The sequence below is a fragment of the Haliotis rubra genome, unplaced genomic scaffold (assembly GCF_003918875.1).
Source record: "Haliotis rubra isolate DU_JTF1 unplaced genomic scaffold, ASM391887v1 Scf363, whole genome shotgun sequence".
NCBI lineage: Eukaryota > Metazoa > Mollusca > Gastropoda > Lepetellida > Haliotidae > Haliotis > Haliotis rubra.
In genome coordinates this window covers 298,976-326,328 of record NW_025767039.1, presented here as the reverse complement: position 1 = coordinate 326,328, position 27,353 = coordinate 298,976, and the positions used below count along the sequence as shown (strand labels likewise).

General features: G+C 38.7%; 1 protein-coding gene across 1 annotated transcript in view; it reads left to right on the top strand.

Moving 5' to 3' along the window:
* The window catches only part of LOC124285579 (prominin-1-like), a 175,065-nt gene extending 150,179 nt beyond the window's left edge, over positions 1-24,886 (top strand). Inside the window, exons 24-27 of the mRNA XM_046721833.1 lie at positions 8,626-8,753; positions 10,346-10,357; positions 16,886-16,922; positions 21,604-24,886. Of these exons, the coding sequence (XP_046577789.1) occupies positions 8,626-8,753; positions 10,346-10,357; positions 16,886-16,922; positions 21,604-21,633 (207 nt within the window). The 3' untranslated portion in view covers positions 21,634-24,886. The remainder of the gene's footprint in view (positions 1-8,625; positions 8,754-10,345; positions 10,358-16,885; positions 16,923-21,603) is intronic.
* Positions 24,887-27,353: the final 2,467 nt, after the last annotated feature.

Sequence of the window (27,353 nt, the reverse complement as noted above, 5' to 3'; positions counted from 1 at the left end):
TCTTCATCTACGTCCACTACATTGTGTGCAACATAAGAGTCAGTGACATTCTTCATCTACGCCCATTTTATTGTGTGCAACATGAGAGTCAGTAACAATCTTCATCTACATCCACTTCATGAGAGTCAGTGACATTCTTCATCTATGTCCACTTTATTGTGTGCAACATGAGATTCAGTAACATACTTCACCAACGTCCACTTCATTGTGTGCAACATGAGTCAGTAACATACTTCACCTACGTCCACTTCATTGTGTGCAACATGAGTCAGTAACATTCTTCACCTACGTCCACTTTATTGTGTGCAACATGAGAGTCAGTGACATTCTTAATTTACGTCCACTTCATTGTGTGCAACATGAAAGTCAGTAACAATCTTCACCAACATCCACTTCATTGTGTGCAACATGAGAGTCAGTAACATTCTTCATCTACGTCCACTTCATTGTGTGCAACATGAGCCAGTAACATTCTTCATATACGTCCTTTTCATTGTGTGCAACATGAGAGACAGTAACATTCTTCATCAACGTCCACTTCATTGTGTGCAACATGAGAGTCAGTAACATTCTTCATCTACGTCCACTTCATTGTGTGCAACATGAGAGTCAGTGACATTCTTCATCTACGTCCACTACATTGAGTGCAACATGAGAGTCAGTAACATTCTTCATCTGCGTCCATTTTATTGTATGCAACATGAGAGTCAGTAACAATCTTCATCTACGTCCACTTCATGAAAGTCATTGACATTCTTTATCTACGTCCATTTTATTGTGTGCAACATGAGAGTCAGTAACATTCTTCATCTACGTCAACTTTATTGTGTGCAACATGAGAGTCAGTGACATTCTTCACCAACGTCGATTTTATTGTGTGCAACACGAGAGTCAGTGACATTCTTCATCTACGTCGATTTTATTGTGTGCAACATGAGAGTCAGTGACATTCTTCATGTACGTCCACTTCATTTTGTGCAACATGAGAGTCAGTAACATTCTTTACCAACGTCCACTTCATTGTGTGCAACATGAGAGTCTGTAATATTCTTCATCTACGTCCACTTTATTGTGTGCAAGATGAGAGTCAGTGACATTCTTCATCTATGTCCACTTCATTGTGTGCGACATAGAGTCAGTGACATTCTTCATCTATGTCCACTTCATTGTGTGCAACATGAGAGTCAGTAACAATCTTCATCTACGTCCACTTCATTGTGTGCAACATGAGACAGTCAGGTTCAATTGTATGTCAGGTTTCCACGGAAAAAAAGAAGAAGTTTCCATAAAGTATTACTGTACATATCAGTACATGGCAAAACTATTATCTAACATGTATATAAAGTTTAGTAGAGTCAAGGAGAAAGTCCTGTGAGCTGCTGATCCTTGTCACATTATATATATACTCTCCCAAAAAAGAAACGCATATAGGAATTTCAACTGTATTTTTATGTTTATTTTGAAACATCTTGTAGGCGTTATGAGTCAATGAAATATAGAGAAATTGCACACTGGGAATGCAGACTTATCCGTCTTTGGCAAAAAACTCAAGGAAAGTCAGTTTGATTGTCACATGGAGACGTGTGGTGGCGCTGAAGTCCTTACCTCATGTGACCACCGTGGGCATCCAGAACAGCACGGCATCGCCTCGGCATCGAATAAATAAGTCTCAGAATCTTGTGTTGCCCAATCGCAGCCCACTCTGCCTGTAGTGCCTGTGCGAGTTGCTGAAGTGTCTGGGGCTGAGGGTTACGGCGTCGCACCCGTCTGTCCAGGGCATCCCACAGATGTTCGATCGGGTTTAAGTCCGGTGATCTTGAGGGTCAGGGGAGCACATTGATGTTGTGGTTCTGGAAGAAGTCTCTAGTGTGACCTGGGGCCTGGCATTGTCCTGTTGAAACAACTCCCTCTGGCGATCAATGATTGGAAGGAGGTATGGGCGTAGGATTATTTCGTCACAGTACCGTTGAGCTGTCAGGTTGCCCTGGATCATCACCAAATCACTTCTCCTATGGCAGGTGATCGCTCCAAACATCACAACACTGTCCCGTCCGAATCTGTCTACCTGGGAAACGCAAGCGTCGGCAAAACGTTCACGTCGACGTCTGTACACCCGCATTCTTCCATCGCGTCGTTCAAATAGAAATCGTGATTCATCACTGAACCAGATTCTACGCCAATTCGGTAGGTTCCAGGCCTGAACGTTGGTGCACCATTGAACTCGATGTTGACGATGTTGTTGTCGAAGCACAGGGCCAAAATAAGGTCTTCTGGCACGTAAACCAGCCTCTCTCAGCCTGTTCCTGACGGTCTGTGCAGAAAGCCTCCTCAATCCGGGTATTTGTCGAGCAGTACTGGTCGCCGTAGCTGTTCGATGACGCAGGTGATGTACCCGGATGTAGCGATCCTGTGCCGCAGTGGTTGCTTGAGGTCGCCCACTACGAGGGGCATCTGCTACCGAATTCTGCCGGCGATATCTCTCCCAGAGCCATGAAATGGTGCTTTGGTGAACATTCATGCGTCGGGCAACTGCACGTTGAGACTGGCCAGCTTCAAGCAAACCAATGGCGATATGAGGGTTGGCTTCACTTCGACGTGGCATTTTGCGTTCGTCAACAATATTCCAAATACCAATTCCGAATAATCGACAGACAGCGATCAACCTTTTTATACCCATCATTGAGACTATCTGATCCCCAACTTTCACGTGCATTGCATGTGAATTGTGTATTCTGTGTCATTACACGCCGAAATTGAAAATCATGCTGTTAAATACGGGTATTTTACGGATGGTGTGTTTTGTTGTGATGTTTCAAAACATAAACACCATAGGACTCATAAACAGAGCAAAACCAGTTGTAAAATGAATCACGTTTTAAGTCATTGCTACATGAAATTGCTATTTTCATGATGCGTTTCTTTTTTGGGAGAGTATATCAATATCAGTCATTTCCATGTCCCAAAGTGGGAAGCGGGGGTATGTGAGCTGTGCTCACTTCTACACTGGTTATGATTGATATTTTATCAGAGTGTCAATGAATTAATAGATTCCTAACTATTTTTGTCCAGTATATTAGGATGCAGATATTAGGAAAATACAAATATAAAATATTAGTATTGCATGTCCTGCTAATTGGTACAGATAATTGCTAGTCAAAGGTGATGTAAACCAGGGAGACTATATAAGGGGGAGTGGTCACTCCTCGGAAAGCCCCTTAGCTTATGCCTCGGCTCGTCACGTGACCAGTGTAGCCAATATGGCGGAAGCGTAGTTTTAAAGATTGAGCCCAGTTTATTTTCAACAGCTGAATACATACGCTGAAAACCTACATGTAGAAGATAAGTTACCTATTCTGTCACTTCATTTTAAGTCAAATAATTGTTATTAGTGTCAGTATTAGTACAGTAGATTTGTAGTAAAGTTTCAAGTCGGCATGTTGTAGCTCACTGGCTTCAATTCTCAGTACACAGCGAAGAAAGACTAAATTATATCGCTAAAAACTTCTTTCACATATTGGGGAGGGATGGCCGTGGTGTATCATTTATTCTTACATTCATTCACATATGTATTTCTTTCTTTTGTTCTTTTTCTTTATTTCTTTCTTTCATTCACATATAATTCTTGCTCTTAATTCATTCATTCATTCATTGTAAAATTCCGACTGATACAATACACTGGCTGAAGTACTGTTAAACGCAGCCGAAGTTGCGCTGGGAACGAACCAAGTCACTGTGTGTGTTGGAGCAAACCACTTCACAGACATACTGTTTAAAAAGATATGTCAGTCTATATAGTTTCAAAGATACTAGTCTGAGGTAAGCAAGAACCCATCTCTATTCACTATTCAATAAGATGAAAGTTATGTCTAAATAGTTAATGAAATTTAATTTAATTTTCTAAGAAAAGAGTAAGCTAGTTAACAATTACTCCTCAAGTTTAAAATGTAAAACACTAACTGTTAACAATAAACATATGAGAAATAGTCAGACACTGTTACTTTTGGCTTGTACTACAAGAAACAGCATAAGAAGACATGTTATCAACACTTACCTTCAACCTTTAGTCATGTGACTGTTCAGGGGCAGTAGGGTAGCCAAGTGATTAAATCATTCACTCCTCACATTAAAGGCCTGGGTTCTATTACTGCCATGGGTACAATGTGTGAAGCCTATTTTTGGTGTCCCCTGCTATGACCTTTTCCTGAAATATTGCTAACAGCTTCGTAAAACCCAAATAGTGAAAAAATAGAAACAAAAAAGAAACCAATCAATGTAAGTTTTTGTTGGTGTCACATGCTTACATTGCCTGCAGCTATCTCCTTGTTTAAAACACAATTAGATCAACATTTTGACATAAATAATCAACAAACAATGACCAAGTTACTGACAATGTGTTGTGATACACTAAATTGAATACTAACAAGCCAGTGCCAACTCATCTTCAACTACCAGTGATCACTAATGCCCTGTTATAGCGCAGAATACATATTACTCATTTAGTTTAGTTTGTGCTAACTGACAAGAATGTACTTGTCATTTCTTAATAAAAATACTTATAAATACTCAACATTAGCATTGCAGATTATGACAGTAGCTAATAGCCTACAGTTACGTCAAATAGAACGTATTCAATTATTTTTATTCCTCATTTTCACGGAATAACAGAAATCAACACACTGACTGAAATAAGCATCCTAAGTAAGGTCAATAAACCAGTTCCAGTTGTTCCACTTGGTTGCAGGTCCAGAATTAACTTTAACTAAGATGGCATATATAGAGAATACTACATGAGGTCTCATTACATACGAATTATGCGAAACGAGTGTCCTTCCTATGGTATCTGATACCATACCATAGGAAGGTCACGAGTTTCATAAAGAGATTGCGGAAGAATGTTTGCATGACGTCACACTGTATTGACATTACTACGCCATTCTCGTCTGCCCCCATGTTAAACGACGTCAAGATGCATGCCTTGTACAGCCACCTGCAGTAAACTACTCCTTATCATCCTGTTTCTTGGTTGGCAGTTGCTTCACACGGCTAACATCACTGGCGGAAACATTACGTTTATGTTTTTCGACTGATAAAATGTCTCAGTTCGACTCACAATTTAACAGCGACACGGCAACGTATGCAATGTTTACATTCCCACAATGCATCCGTGGAATGTGGCGTGACTAGTCAGCTTTGAACATCTGGATGCACTGATCTAAACTTAAGTTGGTAGTAGAAATACGACGTTCATATTGCCCCATGTGGTTTACGTTGATCACATGTGTAATTAAAATAGTTTAAAGAAGATATTTAACCCAAACATAAACCGTCATCAAACTGTTTATCATTTGTTTTTTTTCTGGTAGTGTGCACATAGGGGGCAGATATGTCAATAGAACAGCACGTCAGTTAGCCCTGAGCGAGTTAATTTAGGTCACCAACACCGTTGTTTTTCTGTTTGTTTTCAGCTTGAGATTAATCGTAATTAACCTTAGAAAGAATTATATTTGGCATCTTAGAAAAAAAATACAGTTCACTCTACCAGCATATATATAATGTAATAAAGTACACTTTGCCCTGAAGTATTATAACGTTATAGCGTCTAACTTAATTGATGTAGTAAAAGTTGTAGAATGAATGAATTCACATGTTTGTAATAAATGAGAAAGTAGCTCCGTCACAACGTGAACTAATTGAAAGGTCATCAGTTATCCAATCAAATCGTTAGAATCTCAGGTCAAGTCGTTACAACTCAGGTCAACGCGATAAGACACTCGTGTGACGTACAAGATTAGTATGCAACTACCCATACGTTGACCACGTGGGTAATAAAAGAAAATATGACATGATTGTATGACGTCATTTGGATGTCATTTGCCACCATAATAATGCATTGTTTCACCACATTTGTAAAATGTTACAAAAATGTATTGACAAAACTATTCTTGAAAACTTATTATGAAACTTTATGAAAATGTTTTGAAAATGTTAGGCTGTTAGGCAGTAGTGGTTTGGCTCTCCAACCCAGGACATCTCTCACCTTCAGCCCAAAGGGTTTTACCAACTCTATGTGTAAGAAATTGTTATTCATCCATACTGTTACTTATTGTGCAAACTTATCTAGTCATGCCTGAGGGTGACGGAAATGAATGGAAAGGGCCATATAGGTAACGAAGGTTATGGGTAAACATAATATCTTGTGATTTTAATCTGCAGACAAATTACGAATGATCTCAGTACCATTTGGCAGACTCATCCCATTCTGTATTGTACAAGATACCGAGTTTAATCAAAAGACGGTTATCATTCAAAAAGCATAAACTATATGTAGCTTTTGTAGATTTTGAAAAAGCATTTGACTCGGTTGCTAGTTCTGTATTGAGGCAATGTATCACAAAAGTTCATGTATCACAAATGTATATTCCATCAGGCTATGTGCACAAATGTCAAATCATGTTTTCATTGTGGATATGATTTCATAGACTATTTTAACTGCCCTAATTTGCTGCATCAGGGAGGCATGCTTAGTCCTATTCTGTTTTCCTTTTTCATCAGTGAATTGTACTTTGAAATTCTTAATTTATGGTAAACAAGGTGTACAAATATTCCCTAGTTTAAGAACTTCTAATTCTTCAGTTTGCTGATGATGTAATATCAATATCAGACTCTGTTCTTGGACTAAAAACACAACTGAATAATTCGGGAAAATATAGTATGAAATGAAAACTATCGGTAAATTTGGAAAAAAAATAAGATTGTAGTATTTATTTGACATATACACATGAAAAAGTTTTCAAGGAAAGCCTGTCAATGTTATTAATTCCTACACATATCTTGGTTTGGTATTTTCTCACACAATCAACTTCAAGAAATCCCCATTAGATCTGTCAGTAATCGGTCATTTCACCCCAAACACGTTCACCCCAGCACAATTTCACCCCAAGTCTTTTCACCCGGCTTGTTTCACCCCATACAGTTTCACCCCATTTAGACATTGTTTCACCCACCCACCCCCAAAAAATATTATTATCAACTATAAAATTGTTTCAATCTATGTATTCATCTATGTATAGTGTCGAAACAGCATATTCAGATTGTTTGAATAATTATATCAGTTCATATTGGCTTTGTTGGATCCTGGATCTTCGTTTGCATTACAGAGAGTACATACTCTTTCATTTGGGGGAGTTTTGATCCTTTTATAGCCAGATGTGTTACAAGTTGTATCATGTATATATATTCATAAACTAGGAGAGAAAATTTATAAGCCTTTTCTGAAATGAGTTTTCCCCCAAAAAGTAACATTCATGATTTAATTTCAATTTCCAGCAGATTTCTCCCCTTTTTCCCATAAACCATGAATGCTTTTTCTTAATGAGAGGAATTCCTTCAAAAAGTTGAAATTAAATTTTCTCCCCAAGACTTATTACCAGATTGTTGTAAAAACATTGCCTAATTAGGATTAACAGATTTAAGCATTAATACCATTCTCCATGTGTACTCAGTTAGTTGGGGTGAAACAACTCTTGATTAGGGGTGAAACGACCCCTAATGTGGGATGAATTGACCTAATTTGGAACTGGGATGAAACAACGGGGGTGAAACGACCCGGGTGAAATGACTTGGGGTGGAACGACCTGGAACCGATCTGTCTATACCTGGAAAACATTGCCTACAATTTCCTCCTACACTTAGACAATGTAGGTAAGGTAACATGGGCTTCACACATTCAAAACCTTTTATTCTCATACGGTTCTGGCATTGTCTGGTTGTCCCAGACAGTTGGTAATGTTCATATATATTTTTTAACGAATTCAAGGAACGCTCCATAAATATATTTCATCAAAATTGGCTTTTGAATTTAACGAAGGTCCACGATATGAATCTTACAGATCGCTTAAAAGTCTTCTTAAACCCGAAAATTACCATTCCATTTTAATTTCTGGAAGGTTATGTGACTTTCTTGTTAGATTCAGATTGGGTTTGTCAGAATTGATGATCAAGGAAGGTAGAAAAATAGGGATTGATAAAAATGAATGGATTTGTATGTTGTGTAAAAGAGGTATAGAAAATGAAATTCACTTGTTTTTCCATGTCCTACTCTTAATAACCTAAGACTATGTGGGTGAGCAGTGTTATGTACACACTATTGCTGGCGTACATCTACTGGACATGTTAACAATGTGGGTGAGCAGTGTTATGTATACACCACCCTGGTGTACATCTACTGGACATGTTAACAATGTGGGTGAGCAGTGTTATGTATACACCACGGCTGGTGTACATCTACTGGACATGTTAACAATGTGGGTGAACAGTGTTATGTATACACCACGGCTGGTGTGACATGTTAATGTGGGTGAGCAGTGTTATGTATACACCAAAATGTCATCATGTAAGTATGACATTTAATTAATGCAAGTTAAAAATGCTCACAGTTTTTCACAATAATTTCATGCTTTCATTTATTTCATGATTTATGGTATATATCACAAATGAAAGAAAGAGCGTTGAAAAAGTTTCCACACGCAGCCAGCAGTCTTGTATAAATGTTCCTTCTGCTCATGCCAGCACTAGGTGCTTAGTCAAAGTATGTAATTAATATATACTTTTGTATGATATTTGCAGAATGGATTCTGGTTCTCCATTGGTTGGTGTATCTTTTTCTTTTTGCCAAGCGTAATCTTTGCTGTGAAGTTAGCGAAGTACTACCGAAAGATGGAAATGATTGACAGCTTTGATAATCCTTTACCGTAAGTATATGTTGCCATGCAATGCGTGTTGTTACGGAACATTAGTATTCCATCATTTTGTACATTACATCCAGTTAAACAAAATTTGGTTACCCACTCTCAAAGGTCAAGCACACCAGAGGTTTTATTATGTAACCTGACACAGATTTTGATAATCACAAGAATACTTAGCTCCTTTTTATCATTTTAAGTGATGGCTCTTCTTCTGGTCACATGCTAAGATCCCTGTCAATGTTGCTTAAAGGTTTGTGCAACATTAAACATTATGTGACTGTGAATTTGAATGTACATCCTTCTGAACAGCATTTTGGCAAAATCACTGGTCAGTTTGATGTGAGAAAAAAACCAAAGTGTTGTTGGACTTGATCACTTCAGAGAAACCCACAAACAAAGGTATGGAGGTGACAAGCCTGGAAACATAATCATGACCTGCCTAGGAAACTTTCACAAAGACCATAGTAATGCAACAAGATAGCGGCCTGTGTTTAACCACTTCAACATCAGTTAGTGTCTTTGAACTGCATACTTGAGCCTCACTCATCATAGATATGGAAGCCAAGAATAAGCTGCGATTTGTCTGTCTATGGCTACGAACCAGTCTGTGACTACAGGTCCTTTTGGTAACAGGCCTTTCACCAACATAGCGTCATGGACTTTGGTTTCCATATAACAAGTATTTTCAGGATGTTAGTGGGATTCCCACATTAACTTTACTAACTTTTACCTAAACCTTTGATCATTAACATTGGAGTCACCAGTGGATCACTTAGAGATTGGTAGTGGTATAAGCAATATCACAATTGGAAGTGAGATGAAACCTATGCTGTATCTATTCTTGCAACGATGTAATAGAGGTAGTGGATTTGTGAGAATGATCAAACAGTCATTTAATCATTATGATCAAACAGTCATTTAATCATTAGGAATATACCTCTATCACATTAGACATACTTCACCTGTCTCAAGTTCATGGATGCATGAAAGACATGATGTAGCACATGGCAGACGCTGCTGCTGCTGGACCACCAGTTATTTTGTGGAGAGGATGTCTGTTTTAAAAAAATTGTATTTTATTTAGCATTTTTTTCATAATTCTATGGATATGGGGAATTCAAGCAATCAAGATCAGAACAATCTCACATCAAACACAACTTTTCTGATGTAACTACCATCTCATCTTGTTGGCTAATGTCATATTCCGACCATATCAGAAATCAACTACAAGATCTCTATGTTGCACCATATTCCATAAATTGAAAGCATTTTTCTGAAATTTTCTATTATATGTTTTGGGGGAGTAGGTATATTGCTGAAAAGATTATTAAGCTTAGGTAGAAAGAAAAGATTTTAATACTACATTTCTGCCAATTGGTGTTAATGTTCTCTTTGCCCATAGTTTCGTTTTTGTTTTCAATTTATTTGTGTAATTTAGGCTAACCATATTTTCTAATTCCACATCAAACTCTATGCCAAGTAGTTTAAATTGTGTTTGTGTCCAGTGAAAATTACAATCCTCACATAGTTTATATCTTTTCTTTGACCCAATCCATATCAATTTAGTATTTTAGCTTTAACTTTTAAACCTGAAAATCTAGCAAAAAAAGAAAATGTGTTCACTGCAGTGTAGAGACATTTTTCAGATCCATCTAAAGTAAGTGTCATCTGAATTGTGCCAGTAGAGATTTTATGTTGCCTATTTGAATTTCTTTTATCCTACTATTATTTCTAATCATGATTGCTAAGATTTCGGCACAAAGAATAAATATATAGGGCCATATTGGGTCTCCACTCTTTTGTCTTAATTTAATGCTTTCATTGCAAATTACTTTAGCAAAAAGTTCTCATTGAAATTTGAATGACTTTCACTTAAGAAGTTTGTAATGTGACACCATGGTCACTGTAGGCAGGCCGAGAAGCCTCCTCTGGAGAAGCTGTGACAAGGGAGATATACTGAAGTGGGATCAAGCATCTCTGGCCAGAGAGTTGGAAGAATCAGACTGAAGTGGGGGGACAAGTATCTCTGACCAGAGAGTTGGAAGAATCAGACTGAATTGGGGTCAAGCATCTCTGACCAGAGAGTTGGAAGAATCAGACTGAAGTAGGGGGACAAGTATCTCTGACCAGAGAGTTGGAAGAATCAGACTGAATTGGGGTCAAGCATCTCTGACCAGAGAGTTGGAAGAATCAGACTGAAGTGGGGTCAAGTTTTTCTGACCAGAGAGTTGGAAAAATCAGACTGAAGTGGGGGGACAAGTATCTCTGACCAGAGAGTTGGAAGAATCAGACTGAAGTGGGGTCAAGCATCTCTGGCCAGAGAGTTGGAAAATCAGACTGAAGTTGGGTCAAGTATCTCTGACCAGAGAGTTGGAAAAATCAGACTGAAGTGGGGGGACAAGTATCTCTGACCAGAGAGTTGGAAAAATCAGACTGAATTGGGGTCAAGCATCTCTGACCAGAGAGTTAGAAGAATCAAACTGAAGTGGGGTGAAGTATCTCTAGTGGGCTAAAGCTTAAGCATCTCTGACCAGAGAGTTGGAAGAATCAGACTGAAGTAGGGGGCTCAAGTATCTCTGACCAGAGAGTTGGAAGAATCAGACTGAAGTTGGGTCAAGCATCTCTGACCAGAGAGTTGGAAGAATCAAACTGAAGTGGGGTCAAGTTTCTCTGACCAGAGAGTTGGAAGAATCAGACTGAAGTGGGGTCAAGCATGTATGACCATAGAGTTAGAAGAATCAAACTGAAGTGGGGTCAAGTTTCTCTGACCAGAGAGTTGGAAGAATCAGACTTAAGTCAGCACCTTGCTGAAGGATCTAACTTAATGTGAGGAAATCGTTAGATTACAAACTGCAAGGGGACCAGCTAGCCTGCAATACATTGCTGAATCATCCTTTATGAACACAGTCATTCTTTTGTAGATTTAATCGAGGAGGTCAAAGTTGGAGGAAGAGATATTACCATAGATGTTGGAATATATGAGATACCATGCTCCCTCCAAATCTGTACATGCGTTAAATCTTGTGAAATGGTGTATTTATGAAGTACTGATTGTTGTCTGTCATATTGTCAATCCATTGAAGAGGATAACACTTTACAAAACAGGTTGGTAAACCTGGGTACAGGTGAAGAAGGACGTCAAATCAGCTTTGAAGAACCTACTTCACAGGCAGCCATAAAGTGAATTAAATAGTCAGGCCAGTGACCTGTTACACAACAGGGTTCACAGATTCAAACTTGCCACTCAAGACTGTAATGGAACCAGTATTGACATACAATGAACAGATCATTCACAAAAGGCCACACAGTCCAAGGAGAGGTCATGGTGAATCATACTTACGTAAAACAATATGAGCTGTACAGACAGACAAAATAGCTAAAGGGACCAAATTAGTCCCCCCTGGAATATTTCCCTTCTCAGTTGAACAGACTTAAGCCTGGACCTGCCCTTGCGAGTACTCGAGTAAATCACAAGTTGAGTAGACCAGCATATGAAGTATTCTCTCAGGCAGGTCAATACAATCAAGAGACTTCAGAATCATGGAGTGGTATGTATTCAGTACAGCACATGGAGAGGTTGCAGTGGCATCTCACGTCAGTACAACATTTAAATTTGTCATTTGTCAGAATGGCGTATTATAGCGGGGTAAAATGACTTCATACAAGGACATCTTGAAAGCCACAGCTGCAAGATGGCTATAAACAATATACACTGTCATGTAATAAATATTTGCCACATTTTATGCTGTTTAAGTTAAACATTCCACAAGACTGGTTGGTATCACAACAAACATTATGTTTTGATCTGTTTCCATATAAAATGAATACTATATTGCAGTGCCAATTTTTCTTTCGATAAAATTTTATGAATGTATACACTGAACTAAAAGTATGTGTTAAGAGAAAATTGTGTTGCCTTCTGACCTTTGGGAAAATAATGATAACAACAATGTGCCATGTTAGCCCCTCACATATCAGATATGACCATTGATAAGCTGAGGATATGACCACGGGTAAGCTGCTGTTATAGATAACCTTAGGTCCTAACTTAAAATCAGTATCAAAATGGTATGTCCAGTACATATGCTAAACCACCAACCTTCGTACATCTCCTCATTGTGATCTGTCTTGGGATAGTGTGTCAACATATCCATATTGAATTATGCAAGAAGGTCTTGTATTATGTTCTTTACATTTAATAAGACTGTAGCGAAAGTCATCCAACATTGAACTATTGCAAGGTAAGTTGTAATCTTATTGAATTGTATGACAAGAGGCTGTTGGAAATATCTCTTACATTGTTAAGATATTCCACCCTTTTCCAGAAGGTTGAATGACAGCAAAGCAACAGTAGCCTTCACAGGCATGCACACTGTTCATATTATGCAAATATCTGTGCAAGTGTAAGGTACAGGGGGTGGTTGAAATTTCTCAGTTCTGAGGAATGTTCAATCCACCCATAATGTTTTGCATAATCCTTCCAATGCTTTAATGCTGCTTTAGAATCACTACCATGCACAGGCTCTGTTGACATGTCCCAGATATAACACTTTAAACTCAGGAAGCTGCAGGAGATTATCAAGGATTAAAGTCACAGAAGATGTGGTCTTCTCAGGATAATGAACCTGTGCATGCCTTTTTTCACATGTTCTGCAGTGCTGGCTGTTGCTCTGAACTCATGGAATAGATTCCATAATCACCAGATTTGTCACTGTCAGATTGTTACTTTTCTCCAAAATTTAAGAAAGATCTATCAGGCACACAGATGATGTTATTTCTGCTGTGTCTTATGTTACATTCTGAAAATGAAATATCTTGATTTTGTGATATATGTGTCTTTAGTTTTGTTGATATATTCTGTAGATATGACCTTTCCTCTTCAGTTGGTCTGTAAATGATTTAATTAATCTTTTTATAGGTTAAATCATATGTGATAGGTTGGTATAGTTGTCAATAATTTGTTTACGATTTCAGTTAAATCATTATTTAGTTTGATGTTAATGTTATTGATTTTGAAGGATGAGGTATGATAAGGGTTCTTTCTGGCCCACCAGAAGAGATTAATTCTAAAATTGAGCATCTGGTGTATGCATATGACGACCAGACATTTTTGTACACTTTTCACTAATATACACCATAACCAAATAAATAAGTATGGATATAATGATGGAATTCCTTGCTTTCTTCCTGAGTCTTGAGATGTATCACCAGAGGATCATCAGATAAATAAAAATGTGCAAAATAAAATTTGATCATGAAGAACCTGTACATTAATCACACCCCAACCTCCCAAATTGATCCTCCATGTCAGGCAGTCAATAGTCTGGCTGTTTTGTTTTGTCCAGTCAACTACTCCAAAGGAATAGGAAAGGACTGGCACAAAGTATTTGTGGCTTTGACATTGTTTCAAGCATTTAGATTTTCTTAAAGTGAGATTTATACTCAGCCCAATGTTTGTCTTGAATGGGACATTCTGGAGCTTGTCTTGAACTTGCATTCCAAGATCTTTCACAAAAGCTTGATAATTTCTCCTGGTTTTAAATTGAACTATTCATCATTCATACCTTGCCACATTTCATTTATACTTTGCATGAAGAGCATTGCATTTGTTGAGTTCAAATGTCATGCCAATATCATTGGAAAGGGACTCAACAAGAAGAACCTGTTCTTTCAATTTGGCATCTCTTTTGGCAAGGATTCTGATGTCATCCATGTAAAGGAGATGAGTAAGTGGTGTTGGGGATATGAGCTATGGAGGTCTGGGATGGTAACCCTCCTTTTTATTGAGCAGGAAGCTCAAAGGATTTAAAAACAAACAAAAAAGCAAAATATATTCTCCTTTTAATTGGCCTAGACTCTGAAGATTTCACCTTCCCTTGCAAGTAGATCTCAAACTGATTTGCCAGCAACTCATTAAAGACTTGAGTAAATGAAGTAGTTGCTCAGGGACGTCAATACAAACATGACTTCAGAATCTTGATATGTATGTGGTGTGCAAAGTACGTTGATGAATTCCAAGAATTATGAAAGGTCATCAACAATCCTTAACATACCTCTCCTGCAGTTTTGATGTGTTTATGCTGTTTCCAACATTTTTAGTTTTGTTTTACATTAACTAAAGGTAGACATCGATTGCTTCTATTTGTAATACATCTCTAAATAGCTTTTCCATTTTAGTGTTTAACGTTTCCGTGTTCAGTAAACCTTAAGTGAAAATACTGATAGTTAACATGTATATCAGACAATTCTGTATTCCTTTTTTTAAAATTTATAATGCAAAAGAAAATAATTTTATGAAAAATCATTTTTTGGAAGTAAGATCAATGACAGTACCCGTCAATAATCAGCTTACTGACAGGGTTAACCAAATGGTCATGTGGATAAAGTGTCTGTCTTTGGATAAGAAGATCTGTGGTTGGAATCCCAATCCCAGACATTTTATGGCCACAACATTGGTGACAGGTGGTTCATATTATACTTGAGCCAAGTCTCAGTAACCTACTAAGCAACCTGGGATGTTACTTCTGTTGACCTGGGAGTATGTAGCAGGTTGTGGAGTCTTCCCACAGATGAAACTGGTGGCTTTTTCATTTACTGTATATATCTATCACTTCTACTACCTGTAATATGAATGAAACTTGAAAGGCAAGACAGTCAGGAATAAAACTCGTTTGAAAACCATGTCACTGTTATGAGCTATTGACTGAATGTACACATACTGAAAGCCATTAAAAATGCAATTTGACATTCATACTTTCTTTACTCACACTAATTTCAACATATATAAACCTAACTGGCAGATATGTTTTAAGTGAACATCTGTGAATAATTTCATCTGAAAATGTCCAGTCAACAACAACATCAGTGACGCAACAACGACATCACACAAAGGAGGGGTCACTTGCAGTCAATATCGTGTGTGTCCACCGTGCGCTGCAAGACATGCTCGCAGTCTTTGGGGCATTGAAAGACACACATTTCTCAGGAACAGCTGTTGGATGGTCTGCAGCCTCTGATGGTCTGTGGTCTGATCATGACACCACCCCTCCAAAACGATCATGTTCAAGGACACAGTTTGGCGCAAGTCTTTCTCCTTTACGTCGATAAATCTGTTGACGTCCATCTGCAAAGGATAAGTTAAACCTGGATTCATCTGAAAAAATGACATCTGGCCATGTCCTGTTGCCAAGATTGGCCCCATTTGCTGCCCATCGCTGTCTGGCAAGTCTGTGGCGATGCAATAAGGTTGGACCACGGTACGGGTGACGACACCGGATGTTGAAGGCAGCAAGGCGTCCTTGCACCTTTTGGGCGCTGAAATGACGTTGACTTGTCCCAATTGTCCTCCTTGCCTAATCATCAGCTGTTTGGAACCGATTTCGCAAGTGTGAAACTCGGATATTGCGGTTTTGTCGAGCTGTTATCACAGGTGGTGCACCAGGTCGCGGACGATCAGCAACACTTCCGGTAGCCCGAAAACGTTGTCTGAGTCGACTTACAGTGGATGGATGCACATTAAAGTGCCTGGCAATCATCACATCTGAAGCACCTTGGCTGACCATACCGATAACCTGATTCCTTTCGTCTTGTGTCAAGTGTGGCATTTTCTCAAAGTGATTGAGTTCCACAATTCCTTGTGCTTTTACAGGGCCTGGGTGCAGGTAATGCATGTGCACAACGTGTTTCATGAATGTGGTTGTGTTTACGAGAAATGTCAAAGGTTCAGTTTTAAGTATCAAAGTTCATGTGAGAGGAATGCTCCGGGACTCGAACTCGAAATGGGCCAGAATAACAGCCTTTTATCCCTACATCCTCTGTATCGCAGGAAAAAATCTTCAATAGAACTTTTGTAAGTTTCAGGACAACAAATACCAATTGCGTTTTTTTAATGGCTTTCAGTATATCTTTTTTTTCTGATATCTTCCCCCTACACATGTGTACTGTCTATTGTACATCACCTTATATTTCTACATTGCAGTTTCTTGAGATGCATTTACTGGTATTCGTAGCATCTTTCTTCTAAGAAACCTACAAAATATCCAGTTGATTCTAACTGATATTTCCATTTAGGAATAACACACACACACACATTATACTCTATACATATTTTATGTGTTTTTCTTACAAGTCATTTCTTCTTTCAGTGTTGCTGACTTAAATGGACCAATATTTGGCAAGTATGTTGTCTATTTTTGTTTGCCTGTGTTATTTTAGCTCACCTGATATGACCAATAATGCTAGCATCACATGCTTATTACTACTTACGATGACATCTGAATTTCCCACAGCAGCCTTATTGAAAAATCTATTTTTGGTGATTATGTTCAAAATGTAATACAGTTTGGTGTGTTGGGTGTAGTTTGAAAATTATATTTTTTCAAAGTTAAGTAAACCAATAATGTCATAGCACATCTGGTGGTATATCCAGTTGTCCATAGATTGATAACAGTTCACTGTTGACCTCTGAAGGCCAGTGGGATGGCTCTGGTGGCCAATTCATGTAAGTTCTGTTCCCTTTCCTTGAGGAAACCAGAAATTTGAAATTCTTTTAAATATCTAATCAATATCCATAAATTTCTGTTTTGTCTGTCATCACTCTATACAATCTCTTACATCTTTCAACAGACATACTAGTTACAGCCATTTCATCTTATTAGTTTTGAGGTACACTCTATCCTTATAACAACAGCCACCCGCAAGATAAACTTCACTTTTGTCCTGAGTGTGCTGACATCAAAATATTTCATTTTGACTTCTAGTTAGTTGTTAATAACTGCGTGCAACAATTATAGATGTTCTCAAAAGTAGTTAGTATACACGTTCAGTGTTGCTCTGAGAGTTGGAAATGCACAAGGCACAACCTAGGCAAGATGTACTTCTTGCAAGGACATTATTAAAGAAAAGACATTAAAAGTTAATAATACCACAAGCTCACAAATGCATTAAAGAGGCTGCAAGGATCAGCCAAAAAGTCTTATCAGAAATCATCACCCAAGGTCAAGAAATTGGAAGGTGTGTTTTGCAATGGATCAAAACCTACTAACACTCTCACCTCTACACCCACATGGGCACAATATCACATGTGACGCCCATTTCTGGGGTCCCCCGCCATGATATTGCTGGAATATTGCTAAAAGCGGAGTAAAACTAAGTCACTCACTCAATCACTTATCTCCAGAAGGTGTAAGATAAGAGAACATTGAACCTATATAGGGGATAGTGTCTACCTAATCATACTTGTCTAGAAATAAGGAGAAGCAGCATCCTTTCAGATTCAGATCCACCAATGAGTGGTCAGATCATCAAGAGAAGACTCTTTGCAAGAAATATCTTAGCCCTGACCTTCTTTTTATGAATGGATTTAGTTCATGCACTGAGCAATAACAGCATCAATGACGTTGGCATATCCTACAATGCTATTGCTCTGAAAAATAATGACAATAGTCAAGGTAGTGTTTGGTCTGGAAGTATGATAGACAATGAGAAAACTGGACCAACCTTCCATTATTAAGCGTAATTATGTTCCCTCTGGTTTATGGTTGCCATTTATTTATGGGTTCCACTGAGACATACAGAAATGAAAATGAAATTTTAAACTAAGTCATGGTTATCCCTAGTGGTATTCCTATGTAGACAAGTGATTATCTACGCTTGCTGTGACACCACATTATGAAAACCTCCATAATGTTTCTGTGTGGGCCATGTACAAGTTGTGTTATAGATTTGGAAGTGATTCAAGTTTTCTTCAAGTTTGTTTATCTCTTCCAGTTTTCAGCGTTCACCAACGTTCATTCAACGTTTATACTGAACAATCACATTCCTCATGTTTGAGTGAATTTATGTGATATTTCTTTGTTATCACTGACTCAGCTTTTCCCACCAAAACATCATGTCACAATGTAATTGCCTCCAATGTCAAAAGTTTATGTCGAAATTGGACCCTCATTCCTTATGTGCGGCTTGCCTTACGGGGTGTACCTTGCAAGCTCCATGTTTGTTATGTCAGGGAATATCAAATGATGGCTGGCAGAAAATGGACACTTCTCATTTGTTGTCTGAGAAAAGGAAGCAGAAAAGGAAGCTTTCCTTGTCCTCGGAGCTCTCTAAATGCACTAATTCCTCCTCTCGCTCCTCTACGATTTCTATTAAATCAGAATAAAAAAGCAAATCCAAGCCCAAGTCACGTTCGTCATCTGACAAGTTAGATCTTGATGCCATTATAGCTCTATTTTTGTCATTTATACAAGATGTAAATGCCACTATGAATCAGTCCCTAAAAGAAATAGTCACATAACGCTGCAAAATTCTTAAATATTCAGAGGCATCTAGTTCAGATGACTGATCCTATTAGCCAATCGGCTGCGAGAAGTTCAGACTCAAGAGATGCCGACAAGACCATGGTGGTGCTCTACATGGGAAAGCTGAGTATCATCCCTGTCTCAAGCTGGTGTCCGATACCTCCGGTGGAAGACGCGAAAGGTTTCGAGTGTGTGGGACTATGTCCCTGGGTTTAAACCACTTACAGTTGACCCTACTACCGTTTCCCACACGGACTGGGTCAGAGCCGCAAAAGCCTTACTGGGTTGATCCAGTGAAACATATATATTATACGGCTCACACGCATCGGATCAACGCAGAGTGAGATAACCTTTACTACGGCAAGTACAGTGAGAACTGGCTATGCGGCGGACTACCAGCGGACGGCTACCATGGCCATGGGTAGTCAGTGTGGTCGGTTGGCCCGGCTTAGAAGATCCTTTGACACAGCTGCACATTGACGCGGATAACCTGCCAATCAGATTGAGAAGGCCTCAGTGCTTCTCTCATCCGGAGTTGATTATGAAAGAGGGGTTACTGACTGTGCCGTCTATGCACACTACGACAGAGGATTATATGCAGGGTTGGATATTCCGAGAAGAGCTGGAGTTTATTCATAGACTTTATCCTTGTACTATGCCTCCTTCATCGGACGAGCCGGACTTTGAGATATCTGTTGAACTTGGATCTTTGGGATGTCTTCCACCGGAATGGACTCCTAGGTTATCACTTCCCAATTTGTCAGTGGTGAAAACGGCTTTAGACTCCAACATGCAATTACCTGAGGCTAGAAATAAGATTATATTAAATACCGTAATCTACCCAAAGTACACACTAAAACAGTTTATGCCATTCATGATTGGACAATACCTGGCCATCCACCAGAGCTAGATAGAGATTTCAACCAGCCTGAATCTTGAACCTTGAAGGATTTTACATCACATGTCACTCAAGGGAATTACGGGAGTTAGAAAAAACCATTGATATCCTTTCTTATGTGAACTGGTTTGTGGCGGAAGTTTGTGCATTACAACCTCCTATTTTCCAGGACTATTCAGGAGTTAAAAAGGCCACACTTGTATCTACATCAGCTAGTGAGGCTGCCTTGGCGCACTCCTTTCTGGGGGTCGTGTATCAGATGCTACACAGAATCAAATTTACGCAGTGGGCCAGTTAACAGCTCTTGACCGATTATACAAGCCAAGTTCAATAAGGACCAGCTCTTTCAACAGCCTTTAAATCCTTGTCTACTTTTAACGGCCAGTGCCAACAGGCTATCAAGACGAAGGATGCCATCACTACTAGGAAACAAGATCAGAAGCTAGCCTCAGCACTCCTGGCACAGAATATGTTTAGAGGTGAAGAAGAGATACTACCTCTTCTACAGTATCTTGCCCTCCGCCGTCGGGACGTTCGGAATCTTTACAGAGGTCAGCTTACGACCAGGCGTCAGACACTACATCGCGATCTGCATCTTCATCAAACTGTGGAGCCTCAAACAACTTCAGAGGCAGAGGAAAAGGACCTAGGTTTGAATCCCTCCCCAATTTCTATTGCAGAAGATAGTTCATAAAAATCGCCACAGCAAGGGGAGATAATCACTTGTCTACATAGGAATACCACTAGAGATAACTATGACTTAGTTTAAAATTTCATTTCCATTTCTGTATGTCTCAGTGGTACCCACAGATAAAAGGCAACCATAACCCAGAGGCAAGTTTACTAGCAAATTACTAACAATACATGTAATTGTTCCTTTTCACTCCAGTTCTGCTCCCACTAAATTTGTCCTTTGTTAGTGGGGCTGTGGTGAGTGGTGCACATTTTCTCATCGTCTATACTACTATTATACAGAGATGCCCTGTTTTTAAAAAAATGCAACCACTACTATTTCAGATATTTTCTTAACAAGTAGAACTACCATCAATAAAAATTTATTTGGGGGAAACAATTCATCATTAATCTCCTACCAGTTCATGTGTTTTGGTAAGGAATGCTTGATAGGCTCGTTTCCCCTGTTCAATGAACTTTTGGGGGGCCTTCTTCACTAATGATACTGGTCTTACTAGACTGATCAAAACTCTTGTTTCATTTTGTGGGTTCTGACACACTAACTCTTCCTCAAATATCTTATCACCAGGTAGCGCTTTCAAGACATGGTCTTCAATGCTTTTCAATGCTTCAGTGATGTTAGCCATAATGAAAGTTAAAACTTTATGTCCATTTTACCCAACAATAGTTGTATCACTTATGCTACTGGTGAACAATAGTGCCTTTGTGCAATGTTATTTCAATTATTTTTAAAGCCCCTTGGTAATTCTGGGTTAGAATATAGGGCAGCCTGTGCTTTTTGGAAGAGGCAACTAACAGGCTTGGTGACTGTGCTTCATTTACCGGTACCTTAACCAGTCTGGTCATCAGTTATTTGCTGAAAGTGATGGAAAAGACGGAATATTGCTCTCTGCATCATTAAACAAAGAAACGCAAATTAATCCAATGAAAAGTAATTTTATTGTTAACTGTTATTTGTTTGCTTTGCAGGAACAAAGTTGGTCATGCTGACAGATGGTAGGATAACCAAAAGACTGTCGCTCAACATTTGCAAGATTGCCGAAGACTACAGTATATACCGTCCAAGAAATATTGTCATGTTTGTGTCAAATCATATGCTATTTTAAATTAGAAACTGAATAATAAGTAGTGATTTACATCATAAATTATTTTTTACCGTTTGAAATAAGGCAATATTACTGTAATTCTGCTTTCTGCCTGAAAAATCTTGAATGAACACAATTGTCAGAAATCATATATATCTTTTAGTCATCATGTTATATAATGTTCAGATTTTTAATAAAAGTCTTCTTCACTGTCCATACCTATTTACAAGTAATAGTATCTTGCAACCCACACCTCATCAGCATGCTTGAGGGGGGAAAATCTTCCTTCTTTCCTGTCTGTGCTTGTGTCCTGAACTTTTTTTATGTGTTGTCATAGCACATAAGTTTGGTTGTTGTCACTCTGTGATTGCAGCTTACAAGTAACATATTCTGCAAAGACTCTATAGTTATTATCCTTCAATACACCTGAAGAGGATAATCGTTTCTTTACCTTAGGTGCAAACATGTTGTTGGCCTAGATTACATGCTCTTCATCCACTTGTCAGAAGTGGTCACTTTAAAATGACAGACAACCATCACTAGTCCAGTGAATTTGCTGATCCAAATATGACAGCCATCAGAAAGAAACAGAGATCACCTTACAGAGTCTACATAATGGTCTGTACGCTTGCAGGTATTCTATTTGAAAATATTGAAGTGGGACACAACTTTCCTGGACTTGTTTGACATGTATACATCATTGCAGTTCCGGGGTTCTCTCCCTGGTCTCACCTAGACAGATTTATTGTTGAAATGGGGAATAGGGATAAGTCTTGTGACTAATAACCTAGCGCCTCACTTCCAGGTTGGGTTATCTGGGGTAATAATAGTCAGATTGTTAGCGCTATGAGCATCCACCTAGTGAATGGAGTTTAGCGCATTATAAAGTAAATTAAGGTCTTCTGTGCCTATTTAAAACAGATGGAACAAGTTCTGGCAATGGCAAAGAGGATGAGGAGTGGAGATGGGAACTGTAACCATTCCTATGGGGCTGCTTTCCAGTTCCATTTCAGCCAGTTCTGTCACCATCAAAATACAGGTCTGCTGTACCCTCTGGTCTCCAAAACAATGGACTGACTATGAATCATTCCATCCTCAACAAACTCCTAATAATTCTTCTCTTTTTGGGAATTGCAAAACTCCACCGACATTCCCAATATTGAACCTGTCTGTCATTTTGTCTGCTCTGTCAAGGGAACTCTATGAACCTTTGTCATAGACAACATGGTTAAAAAAGATCATGAAGCAGCTTTCTTTTAGCCATGGCCACAGCAGCTGCAGTCTCACAGGTCCATTCTCTTGACTTCTCAGGCATCATGCATCCAGAAAATCAGAGTAATATATCTATCAAAACCCTATCAGAGTCCTTAGGCAAGAACCAGTTTACAGGTCCTGGATAGTTAGGACATAACATACCCACACTCAACATGGCATGGAGTTGTAAGAGTGGCAGGCATGTCCTTTTCATGCTCTTTAATTTTATTTTAGAATGGGAGGAAAAAATATCTTTTATCATCTCATCTGAGACCTCGGATAAAAACATTACTGAAGCCACATTTTTAGTCATTCATACAAGCAGATTTACAATAGCTTTACAGCCCTGTCCTACAGTGGTGTATTGTGTCATGGTAACTTCAACCTAAAGAACTACCGGTATTTTTGTCTACAAGGTGTAGGAGGGGTCATAGGTTATTGCCTGGTATCATGCTCAGAAGTCCGGGGAATAAAGTCAAAGGCCACTGTCATGTCATCGATGGTTATACTTTGATGGATCACAAGTGAGGATTTGGACCAAAATATATGATGGTACTTCGATCAGTTGTTTTAGGAACCATTAGGCTTGCTTAAAGAGGAAACAATTCATGGAATGGAGGTTAAATTTTCTCCTCTCTAAATTCTGAGGTATAACTGGATGTCACTATTACTATTCTGTCTGATTCAATTAAAATGTTATTCATAAGAATTATCAAACAGTTGATATCAATGCTAATAATTCAAACAATTCTAACTACTAGTAAATTACATCACCCACTTTCCTATTTCATGCATCCAGACATCAGAGTTTGGAAAGCAGTGAGGTTTTCCTGGCCAACTTTTAGATAGAGGTTAAGGGAGGGAGATGCTGTTAGTAGCCTCAACTTAGAATAGTTGACAGCGAAGGGGACTGCTCTTAATAGTGTGATGACAGCTGAAGTATAAGATTCCTGGCTATTCTGTATGAAAGGTACTGGTAGTAATCTTTGAATTATTATCATTGATAAACTGTTTGATGTTTCTTGCCTTACACTTTGAGTCCCATGCAGGATTTTGATTCATATTTTCCTAAGAAAATGTAAAGCCACATATATCATAATTTGCAATGGGTTGTTTTTGTTGTCTGTTATTATCATTATTATTGATTTAGTTGTTTGTGCATTTTGCTATCTTCATTCTGTGTTATTTCATAAAAAATAGTGATATTTGTATCAGACTTTCAGTGTACGTTTTGAGAAGACCAAAAGGATATCATGTTGTTCATAAACTGCCTTGACTAAGTAAGTTTTAGAATTTGTCTTGAGTCCTTGTTCCATGTCTGTCCATTTGTTAGCAAAAGCCTGAAAACCTTTAAAACTGTTGAACATATTATGTCATTGTCACAAAAACAGTTTGACATGTCACCGACTACAACAGAGTTATATGATGTTCATATCCTGGGTCACATTATATCTTTTTCTGTTACTGGCTTGTTTACCTGTCCCTTGCTTTGGTGAAAGACAATTTGCATGGTACATAAACTTAATATGAAATTGGAAGTTAATTTTCTGTCTTACTTTTTACATTGGCGTTAAACAATTATTCACAAAATTGTGTCTGTGTGTTGTTTGGATTATGGATAAGAGAAACAATATGGGAAAGCTGGCTCACTGTGGCTCAACCAATTAATGACATGGACCTGATTCTGGGAACTAAGTGATTATTTGCATATTTTGAGATTGTTGTCCACATCTAATGTTTGGTGTTCATAGCTTAGTTGCAATAATATATACATTAAAATGTTAAGCTGGAAATTATGCCTTTTCACAATTGTATAGTGAATCCGTCCACAAGTGCCCTGGTTATACAGTGTGTATGAATTCAAGAGTGTCATGTCTAAAAGTTTGTTTCAGTGAATAAACCATTAATTTTAAAGGTACTGGTTCTTGGTTTTATCATACAAGTGAATCAGTTAAAATTATACCATGTAAGTACAATGAGGTATAATGATATCTGGTTATGTAGAATGTTGTTAATAAAACACAGTATATTCTGCTGCTATGCAGTTTTCTTCACAACCTCTTTTCATGAGGAATCTGTTGGGTGTATTGGTTTCAAATCAACAAAATATGTTCATTCAGTATTCTTTCAGTGAAGTTTTGTTTTTAAATCAAGAAATATTGTCATGCTATTTAGTGAAACGAGGGTGTTGAAAGTTATTGAATATCCAAATGTTCCTGCTACATGATAACTATACCTGATAGTGTTTTGCTACTTGAAATTTGTTTTGTGTTTATATTGTGGGATATTTGCTTTGGTCTTGGTACATGAATTGAGAAGTGTTAGTAAGTAAATGTAATTTTGCAGCTATTCGTGGCTAGAAAACAAATATTCAAGTATGTAAACGAATATGCAATAAAAGTGATGATAAAGATCACTAAAACTCCAGTCCATATCACAGCAAACTGTAAAAACAGATATTCAGAGCTAAAATCTACATCTTATCATATTGTTTGATTTCCGTGAAACAACAGATTAGAGCACTCCAGCTATCATTGCTAATTATACTCATCAGCCATGTATATTGTGTTTCTGCCTCTGGGACCATTGGCTTCCTCCTATTGTCACTACATTACTACCACCGTGCCTTGTTGTTGTTAATCCCCTTGATTCATACCTACATGTTGTTATTACTTAATCCCTGTTGATGTATGGAAGTCTGTTCTGTGCTGTAGTACTTCACTCTTGCTTGACAACGGCATAAGAATCCATACCGAAACATCGCATCATATATAATAAAAGAAGTTGTTATCCATAAACAATCTTACTTTCTTATTTCTTGTTTGATTTCTTTCAAATGTCAGTGAATGTTGCTTGATACTAACTTTTCAAGAGCAGATTTAGCTGTGGAATCTGCCTTAGAATTCCACAGAATACCAACGTGACTCAGTAGCCAACTATAAAGGATTTCAATGTTAGCCACAGACAGATTTAAATGACATTTCAGAATTTCAACCAAAACCAGATGGTCAGTTTTGCGGTTCTTGATTACCTACAGACAAGATAGGATGAGAAAGCATCATCATCAACAACAACTGCAGTAGTATATACACTGGGGGTACGAGATCACTTTTGCCAAAGGCCCTGATCTCTTCCACTAGTGTATATACCGCTTTTGAATCCCCATCCAACTTCCTGGTCACGTGCCACTATTGTGATCGCCCTATATAATATTGGCCTCAACGAAACAATTTAATGTGAATCGCCTATGATTTCTTTGGTTTTCGTAATGAAGGCTTGTCGGCCTTGTTGTACCCCTTGTTCTATGTACTTTTTTTTCTCGTCTTCGCTGATGACAGTGCTTTTACAAGACTTGGACCGAATCTCTTGTTTCATCTTGTGATACTTTTCAAGTTCAGAGAGGACCAAACGAAACTCATCCTCGGAGACTTTACTGTCAGCGAGTGCCGTGGAAATACGCTCACTTACCGTGTTCAGCTTTGCTTCAGCCAGAACCCTGATCTCGTCATGTTTCAACGATTTACGATGTAACTTGCGAGATGCAATCATAAACACCAACCCCACCAACCCTGACACTCCAGCTGTTATTTCAATGCTTAGCACTATAGGTGCGGCTACGATGGTGGTTAACAACCCAACACCTACCGCTCCTAATCCCATGCTGGTTGTTTATGGGCGGTATCGGCCCCGTCCACGAAATTGAAAGCCCTATGGTACTTCTTACATAATGCTTTCCGTATGTCGCGATCTGGTTCTAGTTGGCGTTTTATGTCACATAACTGTCTCAAACGAAACCCGTCTACGGTTTCCAGTGTTTTTGCTACTTCTTCTACGACTGGGTACAGCCCCATCCTGTGTATATAATATATTTTATAAGATATTCTCGCCAACGGCTGACTGAGTCTCAAGATGTGTTTTCTGTTGTTGGTTAACACGACCGTGCCGTTCGAGTCGTTAATTTTGAGTTCGACTCCCATGGGTCAGAAGACTTCATCGCTGAGCGAGACCTGCCCTGTATCGATGCCAGTACGTGCTTATGGGGAAAACCGAGACCTGCGGTAGGAGATGGAGGACTGAGGGGTACTGCTGTTCATAGGAGGTGTTTCATGAACTACACGTGCTCCCTGTGCGGCATCGGAGTGAAATGCCACTACTGCCTATGTAAAGCCCACGGGGCAAACGTAGTCCGGCACCAGGTTATCTACGAGAAGAAAAAGGACTACATTAACGAACGTAGGAGCCTCCTCAGGCTGGAAGTGCAAGGGCCCTCATTATTTTTTTTGCACCCTAGCCAGAGTTATCTCCCTTCCCTAGCCAGAGGCCGAATTAAAAACTGTGTACACCTAGGTATAATGATGCCTGTGTTGTGCGAACTACCATA